Source organism: Notamacropus eugenii, chromosome 5, assembly GCF_028372415.1.
Source record: "Notamacropus eugenii isolate mMacEug1 chromosome 5, mMacEug1.pri_v2, whole genome shotgun sequence".
NCBI lineage: Eukaryota > Metazoa > Chordata > Mammalia > Diprotodontia > Macropodidae > Notamacropus > Notamacropus eugenii.
Genome location: NC_092876.1, coordinates 111,471,081 through 111,488,929, shown reverse-complemented (window position 1 = coordinate 111,488,929; position 17,849 = coordinate 111,471,081). Strand labels below are relative to the sequence as shown.

The following is a 17,849-nucleotide window of genomic DNA, read 5'->3' as shown; positions in this document are numbered from 1 at the left end:
TTCATTGTTCATGGGTAAACAAAGCCAATATAATATAAATGACCATTTTACCTAATTAATCTATTTATTCAACAAGGGACTATAGTAACTTTGTGTTTGATTCATGTAAAGATTTGCTTTATTGAGATAAGAATTTGTAATTTTGTAAAAAAAAAAAAAAAAAAAGCAATTACTAGAAAAGCTAGAAAGCAGTTTGGCAAGAATTGGGCACAGACTAATACATTAAACTATGTACCAAGATAAGGTCAAAATTGTTACATGATCAAAATAAAAAGAGAAATATCACAAGAAAATTAGGAGAACATGGAGCATATTACCTATCAGACTAACGGATAACATGAGCAACATATGAAGAAATAAGAGATGGAGAGTATCGTTGAGGTGCAAAATGAATAATTTCAATTATTGTAAATTTAAAAGTTCTTGTATAAATAAAACTAATGTAGCCAAGATTAGAAGGAAAGCAGAAAACTGGGGGAAAACTTCCAGAGACAATCTCTCAGATAAAGGTCTCATTTCTCACATATATATATATATAAAGAACTTTGTCAAACTTATAAGAATATGAGTCATAACCCAATTGAGAAATGATCAATAGATATGAACAGGTAGATAAATAAAAAGTGCACAGCACAGAACAAAAGAAAACCTGGAAGGAAACAAAAAAGTTGGACAGGTTTGAAAGCAATGTATAGTATATATTACATAGGTTTTCTTGAAACAGAAATTTATTATTTTATATTGAATGTTCTGCTGCATACATGGAAATGTTCTTTTTTTCTTTTCTCATTTTGTATTTAAGTTAAAAATTATTTTTTAAATGAACTTAGCACAAATGAAAGGGAAGTCTTCAGTATTCAGAAAGAAATGACATATTTCTAAATAAAATTGATTAGAAATTTAGGAAACTTGCACTGAGAAAAAAATGGCTCAATTAGAGGAAATCTCATTAAGGTAATTGTTGATAAAATAGAAATTTCAAATTGCCTAAATATCTTAGCTAATATAATAACCCTAATCTGGTAGCTCTTTTAGATGAAGGCTATTTCCTCCTTAAGGAAACCTCTGGTTTTATACAGCATTGCTGTAAAGCACTGGCCTGGGTATTCAGCAATCCAACTTCTTGTCCCCCTTCTGCCATTTATTAGCAATTTCATATCCCTTCAGATGCCTGGGCTTCAATGTTCTTAAATCCAGAATGGGGAAAAATGATAATGCTTTCTTTACTTAACTCATCATCTGTTATCAGAAAAGCTTTTTTTTCCCCTCAAGCACAGGATACATTTTTACTACCCAAGCCTTCAATTAATATTGTTTTCCTGTGTCATAACTACAGGACAAATAAACAAATGAATAACATAGCAAACCAAGCTCATATTAGGTATTTAAGGTTTGTCATTTGTTTTGTTTAAAAGAAAAAAAAGCACCTCTGGTCCCTTCCTAGGATCAACATCTAGTCAACTCAATCTCTAATGCCTATTATAGAAATTGTTGCAGGAAAATAAGTTAGGGTTGTAGTAGGCCTTTAAAATAATCTGATCCAGTAATTTCATTTTTCAAGTATGAAAAATGAGGCCCAAAAAGCTTCTGAAAAAGAAATCAATGTTCAGAATTCTAAGGCTCAATGGAAGTCTTCATTAGCACCCCATCCCCAAAACAAAAAATTCAATATATTATGCTTACTATGCCAGGAAAAATGGAACTCATTTTCAAACTTCTAAACCAAGATAAAAACAGAATCATGTAATTCTGCTTAAAATTCATCAGATAATTTAAGAAAAGAATGTATTTGTCTCTATTTGTTAGAATGTGAGCTCCTTGAAAACAGAGACTATTTGGTTTTTTGTTTGTATCCCAAGAGTTTAGCTTAGTGCTTTGTACATAATACGTGCTTAATGAATGCTTTCATAAAAAAATCATTCATTCACATTGCTTAATAAATGCTTTATCAATCATCCTTTCATTCTACTTAGAGAAAGTTTTACTGATTATAACAAGCATAAAAGAAAATCTAAAGGGCAAAAAAAACACCTAAATTGAAAAAAAGAAAATAATAGGACTGCATCTTACCGAATGGCATATGTAGAAGCTGTAATCATGAGGAACAACACCAGCACCATGCAGACCCCTGTCAATCCAGGAACTAAAATAAATACGTAAATAGATAAATAGATGTGCAAGCATTTAAATTGTTCTGAGAAAAAGCATAAAGAGTTATTACCTAGAAATTGAAAGTACTTTACTCTCTGTTGGAAATACAAATCAAAAGCCAAGCAGCTCTATGTACTTTTCCCTTTTAACTGGTCATTTTATTAATTATCGTTTTGTAGACATTCATGCAAAACCCATTTCCTCCCTCCCCACCATGAGTGCTTGTATTTTTCATAGTGGTTCACATGGCCTGGTGAATACATATGAATTGTTGTTACCTCTCCCAAAAGGCATATCACAGCCTGAGACCAGAGAACGTCAGAGAAGAACTTTAGCATCTAATGGCCTTGTTGGTTTGGTTTGGTTTTTTCCAGCTTTTAAATTTTCCCTGAACTAGCTGCTTACCAAAGAACCTTAATTTTTTTTCTAATGCTTTTTGGCTGTAGTACCTGAAATACAAAACTCAATGCTTTTTAAAACAGAACCATTTAAAAAAAAAAACTGGATGGGAAAATAGATATTTTCAAACAGAGATTACAATGCCAGCTGTTGCTAAGGCCATTGGCAGACCCATTTTGTTTTGAAATGAGAAACATGCTGAAATTATGCCTTCTGACTGCCTGATGAGAGAAATTATTGCATGTGTACCAAAACCTGCTCAATATAAAAAGAAATGTACAAACTAACTTTGCTTTTCAAAATCAGTAAGAGAAATAATCAATGAGACCACGTTAATTGCAGCTTCGATGGAATGGTGGACAAAATCAAAATGGCTGACATATTAAGTCTAGCAGACAAGGACTGGACTTGCAATTTTATTTTTATAGGAAACTCTGATTGTAGAAACATCCATTACCTAAGTTACTCTGTGCAACTTATAGTCTTAAAGAGTTGTTTGTTGGCAAAATTTCTCTCAATCAGATCAAAATGTAATTGTGAAATGCTTAACAGAATAAAAAAAAATTGTAATGTAATGTAAACAATGCAATGCAATGTGGTTTTCCAAATCAATATGGTAACAGGGACCTGTTTCTATTTGAATTTGATCTCACTGGCCAAAAGCATTGAGAGTATAATTGACTTGCCCACACTCACCCAATAAGTGTATATTACTCAATAAGCTGAAGTGAAATATATACCATGCTGCCTCTGATATACTTTTATTAAAAAGCCCTCAATCACTAAAATGTCTATACCTTTGATCCAGAGATTTCACTGGGCAAATATTCAAAGTAGTCAAAAACAGAAAGTTAGCATATGTACCAAAATACCCAAACAGCACCTTATGTGGTAGCAAAGAATGAGGAATAAAGTAAGAATATATCAATGGAAGATGAGCTAAAAAAGTCTGATAAATGAATGAAGAGAATAATCTTGCACTGTATTAAAAAAAAGCAAATACCAAGAATTCAAAGAAACATGGAAATACATGAATTATTGTAGAAGTAAGAAAGAACCATAAGATAATATACATGTATGTACGTGTATGTGAATATATATTATACAAGGGAGAGAGAGAGAGAGAGAGAGAGAGAGAGAGAGAGAGAGAGAGAGAGAGAGAGAGAGAGAGAAAGAGAGAGAGAGAAAGAGAGAGAGAGAGACAAAACTTAATTCCAGAGTAAAACTGAAAAAAAAAAATACCCCAACTCCCTTCATTGTAGAACTGGGGGATTACTGATGTGGAATACTGTATATGCTTCCAATCACACATGGTCAATGTATTGGCTGCTTCTGCTAAACTATTTTTAATTCTTTCTTATTCCTTCTTACAAGATATGGCTGGACTGGTAGAGGAGAGAATATATTCAGAAATGAATGTGATATAAAAACAAAAGACAAATATAATTTTAAAAAAACACTCTCATAAAATAGCTTTTGTAGCTCATTGCTACAATATTTATAAAAACAATTTGTTGCTTAATAGATGTAGATATTCTCATGACAACAGAGATATAATCTCTTCCATTCCTTAGACTATTTTCATGAACTTCTGTGTTCTAAAAACATCATCTGATTCAAAGAAATGATGATCTCTGAATTTAATGGACTGGTTCTTGGCTAGCAGATTAAAATTATCTTCCTAGTCCTCTAACTGAAGACTTAGCAGCCTGATAAGGACTTGCTCTACAAAATCTCAGCTTCACTAGCACAACAATCTAGAACATACGGTCACCTTCAAACTAGAATAAGGCTCAGAGGACTTCTACATCAGGTGTATCTCATTAATGCTAGTTATAAACATCACTAACTCTGTAACATCAGTCTCTGGTTATTTTACTTCTCCCAGTAGAAAATGAACTCTTTGTGGGCATGACCTGTCTGACTTTCATATTTTTACTTCTAGTACCCAGCTGTGTTGGCACACAGTAGGAACTTAATAAATACTTACTGATTAACAATTCATTTTTTTCTATAAAACCCAAGCATCATGGATGCCTAAATGTTCCAAGTTAGAAACCCTAGGCCCTTATGTAAAACACATTGATATCAACAGAAGTATTCCCTCATTTTACTTGTTCTGGACCCAGAATCAGGAAAGATTCAGTTCAAATCTATAATTATGTATTAGCTATGTAACCCTCCACAAGTTTTACTTAATCTGTCTCAATTTCCTCATTCATAAAATGGGATTCACAATAGTACCTACTTCCCAAGATTTTTGTGAGAACAAAATGTGACAATATTTGTAAAATGCTTTGCAAACCTTAAAGGGATATATAAATGCCATCTGTCATGATGGTGTTATTATTAACTATCATTATTATTACACAGTAGCCATGTCCTTCACTACCATGACTCAGTTTCCTCAATGCCTGGGGTCTTCTAACCCTGGAGGGTTATTCCACCATCCTAGTCCCCTCCTCCCATTTCTGAACTCCTTCTGAGTCCTTCATTTTGGCAATGGGCCTAAGCTGCCCATCTTTTATTCCCCTCCCAGCTGTCCTTCTGACTCTGAACTTCTCCATCATTTCCCAAAGTGACCACCTTCTCCATCCCCTCAGCCCCCTTGCTTTTCGGTTCCTTTTTATATGTATTGTCTTCCCCCTTTAGAATGTAAAATTAGTGTGGGCAAGGATTGGGTTTTGTGGTTTGCATTTTTAATCCCCAGCATTTAATAAATGTTTTCCACATAATAAGTATTTAATAAATGTCTGTTGCTTCACTGACTGCTTACCTCTGCAAAGAACACCACTGAATCATAGATTATAAGTAGGAAGTAGTCTCTAGAGGTCATTTAGCCCAATCCCTTCTTTTGGCAGATGAGAAAAGGCCCAGAGAGGTTAAATTGCTTGCCAATATCTCATAGATAGTAAGAGGAAGAACCACAGCTCAAACTCAATTCCCGTCACGATAAATCTGGTCCTCTTTCTCTTTACTAAATTCAGCATATCCCCATCTCTAGATGGGCTCATGTAACAGCAAGCACCCTAGCATAGCCAGGATGGTCTGCTAGCACAGGTTCTTTGATCTGCTTTTCTGAAAAGAAAACAACTCTTGAGGGATCAACAATCTTCTTTAATCACATATACCAACAGAGAAAATAAAAGCAGAGAAATAAAGACCAACAGATAGAGCTTCTGTCTGACCATAAGCAGTACATACATCACAGATCAATAGACAGATCCAACTGTCTGATCATTACATACATACATAGTTACCAGAGAGAATATCTGGGTTTTCAAAGCAAGGGGGCTCCTTAGTGGCTGCCCAGAGTCTCACCCAGCACGTGAACCTTCTTCCAAAGAGTAAGCCCCAAAGTAAAACCTCACCTCAGAGTGTATAGATATTTTTCAGAGCCAGAGGGCATCATGACTCTTGTGACTGAATGCCTCATTAGTAATTAACAAGAGGTGTGGGCCTTCCCACAAAACAAGCTTCCCCTAATCAAACTTCCCTTAATGAGTTCCATCTGAGGCCTATTAATGGGGGAGGAGTGTGTGTACGTGAGTATGTGGGAAAGAAAGATCTTTAACTCTCATTGCAACTCATTGACAAAACACTCAAAGCAATTAAAGTATCACAATATTAAAGTAGCGGCATCTGAATTCTGGATATGTCACCAGAGACCTTAGGTGATTATAAGTGAGGATGGCATTTGGCAAAGATCAAGCCAATTAGAAGCAAGTAAATCACAACCTTTCATAACCACCTCACAGTATGTCTATTCAGAAAAATGGGCAAAATTCATTTTTGTACCTCCTTCTCTGACCACAGGTGCCTAATGCATTTGTGCTATCCCCCTCACTCTGGAACAAACCCCTTACTTGGCTATCCACCCAAGCCTGCCTTCCCCTAAAAATGTCTCATCTACCAATGCACTACTTCTTCACCCTACCCTAAAGAAACCCCTATGGCCATAGAGGGGTAACTACCTTCCATGCTTGAAGATAAAAGCTATTTGATTGTATTAATCTTTACTAGAATATCAGTGACTAAAATAATATCCCAACCTTCCAGTTATTTGAAATTCTAAGTGGCTCCTTATTGACCCCAATGAACCTATAGTAGCTGAAATATCATTGGGGTAAAGGGCATGGGGGACTGTCATACAACTTCTCATTGCATCCCTGAAGATAACTGCCTAGGAAGACAGAGTATTCTCATTTCATATGGTATTACCATATGGTTTTGAAGACCCTGACAAAAGTATTTGGTAATCGTTATGTAAGAAGAATTTAAACTTATGTCCAAGGCATTTTGTTTTTGAACATAAAAAAAATTGTAAACCTAATACTGAAGGCACTGATTATGTTCATAGGCATAGACACAGTAATGAGGGTGTTCTCCATTATAAATAATGAGTATTGAACTCTATATGTACTGCCAGACTCCACTAATGTGGTGGTTAGTTTGACATTCTTTTCTTTTTTCCTTTCTTTCACTTTCTTCTATTTTCTTCCTTCCATTCCTAAACACCCCACCCCCCCACCTCTCAGGTATGGGGAGCAAGAAAATATAAAGGCGATGTAAAAACAAAATATCAACCAAATTTTAGTAAAGAAAAAAGACAATTTCTCCTTAGAAATTAAATCTCCCTCATATATTGATTTGTCTAGAAAAGAGTGTGAATTAAAGATGACATTACAATGAATAAAGAGGAGCAGAAGGGGCCTACAAGTCATCCCTGTTGCCTCCGGGAAGAAGCAAGCCAGTTCCTATGCTTTTCATTAAAATATACAAAATAGATGACTACATGGAAAAGTATTAAAATGTATCATTCATATATATAAATTCAGGTTGTCCAAGAATAGCTTTGAGGTTAAGAGACTGAAATAGTCCAGGACTTCATGCAATTAGCACGATTCATTTGAAAAGAAAAACATGTGAAATATCTCCATGCATAAAAGGAATCCTTCTATCACTTGGACTGCAATAGGCATTCTTTTTGAAAGTTACAAACATATTTGCCAAGTATATGTAACTCTCTTTTATATCTCACAGTAAAAATAATTAGATTGCTGAAGAAAGTTCTTTTGTGGGTGAAGGCAGAGGAGGGATAGTGTCATCTTGTCTCTGACACTGAAGACTGAAAACAGAAAAGCCACCAGAGTTGACCTCAACAGAAGGAACTTGTTTTCCAGACACAAAGGAAGGAGGAAGAACTCCCTACCTCAACTCCCTGAAGGAACAGCAGTCCAAGTGATAGAAGGACTCTAAAATTGAAAGTCCAAAACCTTGCAGAGATGGTTTACTATATGTTCAGTTATTAACTATAAAATACCTGGTCTCAGGTAATGCAAGCCAGGAACTTCTCTTAGAGATGAAATTTCCTTATCATGGTATCTTTTCTGAATTACAGAAACTAAATCTTCTTTAAAAGAATCCAACATACACCTACTTTTCCACTCAACTTCCAACAGTATATAGTTGGAGACTGGAAAATTTGGGTTCAAGCCCTGCATCTGACACATAATATTTGTTTGATCCTGGACAGGTCACTAAACTTCTCAGGTCCCACGGGCAATTTTCAAAGACTCTCTAAGTTGCAAATCAGATGCTGCTCTGCATGGGCAGAGTTCCTCCCTAGAAGAACCCCGAAGCTATGAAATCATGAGGTTAAAAAATATATAAATAAATTTATAGGAAAAAATTAAAAATAGTAATAACTAACATTTATATAGCACCTACCTACTATGTGCCAGATACTGTGCTAAGCATTTTACAATTATTGTCTCATTGATTCCCCCACCAACTTAGGAGGTAAATATTATTATTATTACCACTTCATAATTGAGAAAACTAAGGAAAAAGTTTAAGTGACTTGCCCAGGGTCACACAGCCAGTAAGTGTCTCAGGCTGCTTTAGAACTCAGGTCTTTTTCACTCGATTCCCAATGCTCTACTCACTGTACCACCTAGCTGCCCCAAATGAATATAATTTTAATTTATAAACAGAGTTCAAGTATACTCTTCTGCGTGAAGTTCTTTGCTGATCCCACAATTTCTAATGCCCCCTCTGCCTAACTGCTTCACATTTATCGTGTACTTCCTCAGAATATACTTGTATATGTATATGTTGTCTTGAATATAAGGTCCTTGAAAACAGAGACATTTCATATCTTGCCTTTGTAACTCCAGTACCCAGCACAGTGTCTGTCACAGAGCAGGCAATTCACAAATGTGTATTAATTGACTGAGTGGTAAGTAAATCCAATTCATATAAAGCAAAAAAAAAAAAGAAATTTAGTTATATTTTACATGTAAGAAATTTTAAATACACAATATTAAAACCTAATTGTGTATGTATTGGACAAAGGGATGGACAATGAGAGAATGAACCAGCAAGGAAAGGTATCATGATATAATTTTTCTTCTTGTAACTTTTCTTCATAAAGTTCTGATTCAAAAAGAAAAATACCACATATCCTAAATATTAATTTTGTAGTCCAATATGCAACACTGATTCTGAAAAATACAGTATTGTCTTAATATCTCTACTGAGGAATCTCCTATGATGGTGAGAACTTTGCAAGGCTTCCCAGAATCTTCAGAGAAAGCAGTTGATAGCAACTTACCAGTGGTAAAGAGAAGTTTCCTGGGGTCCTGAATAAAACAAAGACAAATTATTGAAACAAAATAAAAGAAAAAAGATGAATCAGGCATAATTTTGCAAAGGACTTAGAGGGCACAAGCATATGTTGGGCAAATATGACACTTCCCTTTCAAAAGGGTATTTATAAAAGCACTCAGCTGTTTCTAAAGGACTTCATATATTGGAAGGGCCTCTAGAAGGTCATAGGATATATCCTTTCCTTCAGACATGACCTCAAGGATATAGCTTCAAAAATATCAAATATCCATCTATCTGAAAGTGCACTGGACTAGAAGTCAGAAGACAGGATTCCCGTCTGCCTCCAACATTTAGTAACATAACCATGGTCATGTCATTTAACCTTTGTGACTCAATTTTCTCTTCTGTAAAAATGGATATGACAATATGTGACCTGCTGGCTTCAGGACAGGTGTCTGTTATTGTAAGAATAAGATAGGGCAGGGGATATGAAAGTTCTTCGTACCCTGAAAGGTATGATACAACTGCACTATATTCTTATCCCTACTATTAACTCCTATTAATTACTATTAATAGTTAATACTAATTCATATTGATTACTACTATTAATATTATCATTTTTCCTTATGTTTGACTTATCCTTCTCACATGAAAACAGAACAAGGCAGAGCAAACAACTTCTGACTTGGGGTAACATAAGCCCCCATCATCCAAAAATCTCCCCTACTAGCTCACCATTTAGTGATTTGAGGTATTCACTAAATCAGGCCTTTTTAAAATTATAGTAAATTAAATGTATAAACTACATTATGAAAAAAAGTGACTTCAGTTTAGGATTGCTCCTTAAGGGTTAAAACATCTGGAATGTCTAAGACTTTAGAAAGAAAATAATTGATATGATTAGTCCATTAGCATTCTTTCATTTAATCATCACATATTAAGAGCATACTACAGGCATGCTACTGTGCTAGGAGATGATGAAGGTACAAAGCTGACCTTAAAATATTTATAGTCTAAGATAGAAAGAAGGCACAATACCCAAGGAACAATAATACACAATTATCACCTGCCATCAACAGCAGTCAGTAAGGTTCTGATCAAATATCACACTGGACAGGTGAAGTTTGGAGATGAAGGAAAGCTAGAGTATAGACAGGCAGGGACCAAATTAAAATACTGTGCTACCTGGGTTGGGGAAAAGAAGTGGGGGTGTATCACAGAGAGATATATCATTTAGTGTTCCATTGAGCATGAGACTGAGCAATTCAAGGTTCACAGAAAGAAGGGCTCCAAATTAACAAGGCAAGACATGGAGATGACTGATGAAGATACCCTAAACACTTGAATTATCTTGATGTTTTTAGAGAGAAAGTGCGATTAAGAGACCTGGTGAAATCTGGCAGCTGTGGTAGAGACACTGATGCTGCTGAATGATAGGAATTAGAAGTGAAGCCTGGGTAGTCAGCACCTTAGCAGACATGTTTACAAAGCAAATTCTCCAATTTCCATTATCTGATGCAAGGGAACTGAAATGGTAATAATGCATATTTTACGAACCAAAAAAGAATTCCAAAAAATTAACTGAACACAGGACATTTTAAGATGCTTTAAAAAGAGCAGCAACTTACTGATTTCCAGAGAAAACCATCAAACCTCATTAAATGACACACAAGAGTCAAAAGGAAAATATGAAGTCACTGACCACCCACCTCATCTCGATATCTCGCTACATTTATTTCAAGGAAATCTTCATTGTAATTCACAGAGAAGTTCAGAGCATTCACCAGATGGGCAGCAACATGGACTCCTGGAAAACCCAACAAGGCCCTGATTTATTAAGAGTCTTCTGTGGATGATTTAAGTTCCACTAAAAAGAGTCAGTTGTTAAAAAAAAAAAAAAAAAAAGGATCCTGCTTTGACAGCTGCACTGGCAATGGAATATCACAGTTACTTAGAAGAATGATGAAACTAGGCCATTTTTTTTAGTTAGAAATGAAGTTGTATTAGAAAAGGATCCATGATAGAGAAATCATACTAATGAATACCTATTATATTTACTTATAAATGCCATGGCAGACTGGAAAATAACAACACTAATGGGCAGCATTGATATCACTTTAAGTTTTGTAATATGCTTTACAAATATCTCATTTATTCCCACAACCCTTAGAGGTATGTGTTGCTATAATCCCCATTTTACAGATGAAGAAACTAAGGCAGACAGAGGTCACATGACTTGTTCAGGGTCACATAATTATTAAGTATCTGAGACTAGATTTGAACTCATATGTTATGCCACTGTACACCACAACCTCCATCTCCTTCTACATACTCACAACTTAGGTGTAGTATATTACAATAGCTGATTGAGTATACATGTTCCACAACAGAGAATAAGATAGCGAAAAAAGAAGCCATATCATCAATCCAAGGGGCAGACACTAAAGAAGAAATGCCCACACTAATCAGTCAATCAGCAATATTTATTAAGTAGTTAGGTGGCTTTGTAGATAGAGTACCAGACCTGGCATTGGAAAAACCTTAGTTCAAGTCCAGCCTCAGACACTTGCTAGCTGTGTGACTTAACTTAACTATATTTACCTCAGTTTCCTCATCTGTGAAATCACCTGGAAAAGGAAATGTCAAACCACTTTAGTATCTTTGCCAAAAAAATCCCAAAAGGATTCAAGAAGAGTCAGACATGACTGAAAATGACTGAACCAAAACAAAAACAAACAAATATGATGGGCGCTGTTAAGTACTAGGGACAAAACAAAAGAAGTGAAACATTTTCTGCCCTCAAGGAGCTTATATTCTAATATATCCTCACACCAGCAAATTGGCAAAGCTGTTCATCATAGGATCATACATTTAGATTTGGAAGGGACTTTAAAAAATATACTTAAAAAGTATATCAATTCATACTCCTACTCTATACAGATGAGGAAATTAAGGCTGTGGGGGATTATAAATACCTAGAGTCACACAGCTAGTAAATACTTGAGACACAATTTGAACTTAGTGCTTCCTGATTTCAAACCCAGAGCTCTATCCATTATACCACCCAGCTATGAGGAAAGATTGGAGAGGTCAATGTTGGAGGTGCTATGGTAAGATAAGCACTCTACTATACCACTGCTATGTGAATGCACTACCAAATTTAACTGTATATGACATTATTCCAGAACTACAAAGCTCCTGCTGTTTAGAAGCCTGTATGGTATATTTTCATTTTCAAACACATTTTTATTCATTATATCCTGCTGTCATTTTTTAAAGTTTTTTAAAATGTTGTTTCTACTAACAATCTGAAATAAAACTATTACCTTTCACCAACACAGACATGACCTATTTTAAGGGGAACATTGGTCTCTTATAATATAACATTCATTAATAAAAGTAATTATCTGTAGATCTTTCTAAGGATACACAGAAGTCTAGTCTTTTGGACAAGAAAGTCATTATTCACAGTTAACAACTAAACTCTCCCACAAGAAAGTTATTGTTCATAGGAAATGCTAACTCTAGCAAAGTTTTTAAGGTTGTTCTGCTAGACAAGCCTTCAACTTTATAAAATCTTACCCGAAAAGATGCAGATGGTAACACCACAGGTTATGTGGAAAGTTCTGCTTTTATCTAAAAGTCTTCTTGTTCTCCTGCTTGCAACCTAAAATTAAAAAAAAAATTAGAAAATTATTTTGCTAAAATACAGTAAAAGGGTAAACTGTATATGAAATATCTAATCATATAAGGAAAAGTCATTCCGTTCCTATTTTAATATTGTTTAACTTTCAGAGAATGTGGAATAGCCAAACTGGGCATGATCTATCTTCACCTTCTTTACCTTCTTCCTTTGAAACCTGGGAGCCAAAATGTAGTCACCTAGAGTGAGAATCCTGAGCACAAAGTTTGAGAACTCGTAGGATAATTTTATGTTTGTAACTAGCTAAATAAAATACAAAGGAAGTTTTAATGCAACAAGCTGGATAGTTTTTCTGTGATTTTCTATTCATTTGAGGTATTAGGCAGTGTGGATCAGGCAAAGCGATCCCAAAATAATGGTTTTCTTTAAATAATTAAAATTAAATAATTCAGTAAATAAAAACTTAAGTAAAGGGAGAAAACATTTACTTATCTATTTTATTTATTTACAACCTGGATATGGGATTTCACTGGTTTAGGGAACTCTACTGAGAAAATTCCCTCTCTCATTGCAGACTGACAAATAACCGTTCCCCAACCCATGGGAATCAAATCATTGGGAATTTAAAGTGTTACCTTATTGTATGTATAAATAGATTGAATTATTTATCTAATATTAAAGTTTCTAAAACAGGTAAGACACTATGGTAAGTGTTGTAGATACATAAGGATAAAAATTACAGTGGCTGCTCTCAAGGAGCTTACCCTCTAATCAGGAAAATACACCATGGACCCAAGTAAATAGGATGCTATGTAAAACGAGATGAGTAAAGGAGAAGTTAAAGTAAATATGCCTAAGAAAATTTGAAGAGGGACCAATCAATTAGAGAGGATCAGATGGAGGTGTGAGGGATGGAGAGTACAGTCAAGGAAGGCTTCATGAAAAATGTAGCAACTGCACTGAGAAGACAAGCATTTCCCCTGATAATCTAAGGAATGAGAGAATGGACTGAGGTAGAGAAACAGCTAACAGTGCAATTCAGCTAGAACACTGTATGTAAAGACTAAGAGTGTGAGATAAGGCTGCGAAAGTAGACTGCAGCCAGACTGGAATTGTTCTTTAGGGATAAGTTAAGGAGTTTGTAATTGACTCATATGTAATAGGGAGCCAATAAAGGTTTTTCAGCAGGTGAGTGGCATGGTGACATGGGAAGCAGAGGAATTATTTTGACAACTGTGTTAAGTATTCTACACACACACACACACACTAAAGGAAGTTGTAATCTGCCTCTGCTGGTGGGAATACTTACAGAAATAAAATCACAGATTCTTGAAGCATTAAAAGTGTTATTGAATAGAAAAGAGATTGTAACAAAGGAAACTACTTAGGAAACTATGATAACATTCCTTAATTAAGGTATTGCCCATGCAAAGTAGGAGAAAGAAAAGATGTTTGAGTTAGGAGGTAAGATCAATACTTGTTGGCAACTAATTAGGTTTTGGAGGAAGGAGTGAGGGAAAGGGAAGGGTCAAAGGTAACTAAAGTTTGAAGCCTTGGTGATTGAGAAAATGGTGGTTTTCTCAACAGAATCAAAAACATGAGAGAATTTGGGAATAAGTTTGTAGAAGATTGGGAAAGGAGGGTAAGATAGTGAGTACAATTGAAAATACCCAGAGGAAGACAGATGAAGATAGGAAGCTGAAATCTAAAAGTGGAGAGATGAAGTTTGAGGTTTTGTTTTGGGGATCATTCAAAGGAGCAATAGTTGAGGTCAGATGAACAGATGAGATTGCCAAGGAAGAGATTATAAGGCAAGAAAGAAACAAAAGCAGGGGACAGAGTCTTGCAGGACACCCTCGCTTCACTTAGTGGGGCAGTTGTAGAAAGATGAACCAAAAGGAGACCAAACAGGAGAGTTAGACTGATAAGAGTAGGATCAAGAGAGCAGAACCCCAGAAACTGGAGAATAAGATACATCAAGGGCAAGCTAGGCAAGAGCTTTGAATGTTACAGAAAGGTCAGGGATGCTTAGGTCTCAGAAAGGTCTTATACGTATACGTGGGGTGGATAGAAAGATGACGAGGTCCTTGGAGAGCTGGCACTGTCTCATTTGCTTTTCCAGTTGGAATTTGCATTCCACAACAGCTCCACCCCTACCTTCTGGGAGCCCCGCAGGAAGGCCAACAATGTCCGGCACATCGGTAAAAGAATAAGACAGCAGTTGAAGTTGAGAACTGATGCTGAAGCTCTGCTTAGACACAATCCTAGCTGAACAAATAAGGCAAGAGTCACAATACAATCAAAAACCAAATTATAACCACCTATCATAAATAACTCATTACCCCCAAATGTGTTCTATTTCTCCATATGCAGTACTACGGGCCTCATTTCACAGCTGAGGAAACCGAGGTAGAGAGGTAATGTGACTTGCCCAGGGTCACACAGCTAAAAAGTGTCTGAGATTGGATTTTAGCTTTGGTCTTCCTGACTCCAGGACCAGTCAGGTTCATTATGTTCCCCAGTTGCCTGTCAGGAAACCAAAGGTAGATGAAGAAATTTAAGTTGGAATTTCTTTCTTGTTTTACAGACCGCCCCCCCCCCCCCCCCCAAATGTATCCATGGACTCCAAGTTACAAATTCCTGTTACAAATGCTCTCTACTCTCTTGGTTCCATGACACCTAATTCTCATCATTTTTCTCTTCCTCTTTGACACCCCCCATTCTGTGAAGGTTACTCATATTCTGCCCACCCTTTACAATTCTGTCTCTGGACCTATTTCCTGTTTTCTCTCCACCCCCTAATTTTGTCAGTTACCACTTTTACGTAGTTGATTTTCAAGTCTTTTCAAGTCCCTCTTTCCAGAGCTCCCGTCCTAGATCTCTGTCTGCTTGATATTCTCACATGGAGATCTCCTCAGAACCTAAAACTCAATATTCCTCATACTAAACTCATCAGGTCTTTCCAGAATCTACTCTTTTCACTAATACCCTATTTCTGTTGATAGTGCTATCATTCTCCCAGTAATACAGGGAATAAAATGGCTTATCTTTTATTTTCCCCCTCTACCCATACCCCCAAATTTAATCAACTGCCAAATCCTATTAATTCCAATTATCCTGTCCTGTCTACTTTCACTATAGCCATCCTAGTTCAGGCTTCAATCACATCTAACCTGGACAATTCCATTCAACAAATATCAAGAATCTAATTTGTTAAGATCAGTGTACTAGGTCCTACTGAAAATACAAACTGTAGATAACATGTGATGCCTGTCTTCATGAACCTTACAATCAAAGGAATACAGTTACAATTCTAGGGAACTGCAAGGGAATGAGACACAAATAAAAGAAATCATATCAACCAGCATTACATAGCATTTACATTAAAAAGAGAAAGAGTAAAGCACTATGTAAGATCCAAAGGGTAAGGACATTACTCCATAGAGAAGGTGGTATTCAAGTTGGGCTTTAAAGGAATTCCATGATTTTTTTTTTTATCTCCTAACTGTTCCAAAACTTTTCTTTTCTCCTCAAGCCAACGATGCCACTTACTCCTTCATTACCTTTAACCACAAGATCTTGAGAAGATCTTCACTGGAAAAAAGAAATGAAGACATCCAACACAAACTTCCCACTTTTAAACTTTAAGGTACCTCCACATCATCCCTCCTTCTTTGTTTCAATCTTAAAGGAAAAAAATGGTTCATCTTTGCAAATGTCAACCATTCTACTTTGGAGATCAATACCACTTCCAGGAACTTTTGAAGGTGAACTTACCTCTATCTAATTTTTATTTTTTCTTTACTCATTTGATCCTTCCTTATTGCTTAAAGATATGCTCAGATAGAATTTGGAACTTAAATCTATTTTAAAAGAATGTGGAAAAAATTGTTTTTTACATGTGCTTGTAAAATATTAAAAATATGTTCAGATATCCCTAGTTCATAAAAAAAAAACTTCACTTGATCCTACCATCCTTTCAATCAATGGTTCTATCTCTGTGCTACCCTTCCATAGCCAAACTTTATATTTATTCATTCTTAGCTATCTATAATCTACAATAAGCTATCTACAATCCTTGCATCAATTTCCTCACCTTCATTAACTTTTCAACCCCTTTTAATCTAGCTTGTGGCCTCATTACTTAGCTGAAAATGCTATCTCCATGATCGCTAATAATCTCTTAGCTGAAAAATCAGATTGCTTTTTCTCATTTCTCAACCTTCTTGACCTCACTGGAGAATGTGACCTTGTTGATCACTTCCTCTTCCTATATAGTCTCTCAGCTGCTGTTTTCCTCTTCTTCCCCATAGCACTGATTGTTTGGTTCTACACATTTGGTTCCAGATCCCTCTGCTAAATAATCACCCATGTCCTACTTCCCTCAGGATGATTATGCTCCACAATCTTAGCCTGGGCCCTCTTCTCTCTACCCACTTTCTTATCAATTCCTAGAGACGCAACTATCATTTTTTGTATATATAACAATATGTCAATCTCTACTATCCATCTTGAACTCTAAGCATGTTTCAAGAAATGTCTCTGGAATATTTCCAACTAAATGTACCACAACTATTTCAAACTCAACATGTTGAAATAAAACTGATTCTTTCCCCTAAAGCCCTCCCAATGTATTTGCTGACATTTATTGATTAAAAACCATCTTAAGATTTTCCCTTAAAAACCTTCAGCAGTATAGAAGTAATAAAACCAGAGAGTGAACTTCACCTAGGAATAACTGACTAAATGGGATACCCCATTTCACAGATAAACAAATTGAGGCCACAGAGATTATGTGACTGTATAAGATCACAAAGGAAATTAGTGGTAGACCCATGTCATGAAACTAGACCTTCTGGCTCTCATTTTCCTCATTATTGTCCTGTAAGAACTTGGAGGTATTAAGTGACTCCTGAAATAGAACTTTATTTAAGGCTACAGAGATGAAAAGTAACAGACTGAGGATTTGTACAATGGATAGACCCTGGACTTCAAGTCAGGAGAGGTGTTAGACCTCCACCTCTAGCAGTGAGTAGCTTTATGA

General features: G+C 35.8%; 1 protein-coding gene across 4 annotated transcripts in view; it reads right to left on the bottom strand.

The window, feature by feature from the left end:
- Nucleotides 1-17,849, bottom strand: part of NOX4 (NADPH oxidase 4) — a 234,822-nt gene that overhangs the window by 179,088 nt on the left and 37,885 nt on the right. For 2 of the 4 annotated variants that reach the window (XM_072610604.1, XM_072610603.1), the window contains 5 exons: nt 14,963-15,073; nt 12,745-12,829; nt 10,872-10,969; nt 9,167-9,194; nt 2,071-2,143 (listed from right to left, as the gene is read on the bottom strand). In XM_072610604.1, coding sequence (XP_072466705.1) covers nt 2,071-2,143; nt 9,167-9,194; nt 10,872-10,969; nt 12,745-12,829; nt 14,963-15,073 — 395 coding nt within the window. The remainder of the gene's footprint in view (nt 1-2,070; nt 2,144-9,166; nt 9,195-10,871; nt 10,970-12,744; nt 12,830-14,962; nt 15,074-17,849) is intronic. The other 2 variants (XM_072610602.1, XM_072610601.1) reach the window with 2 other exon arrangements.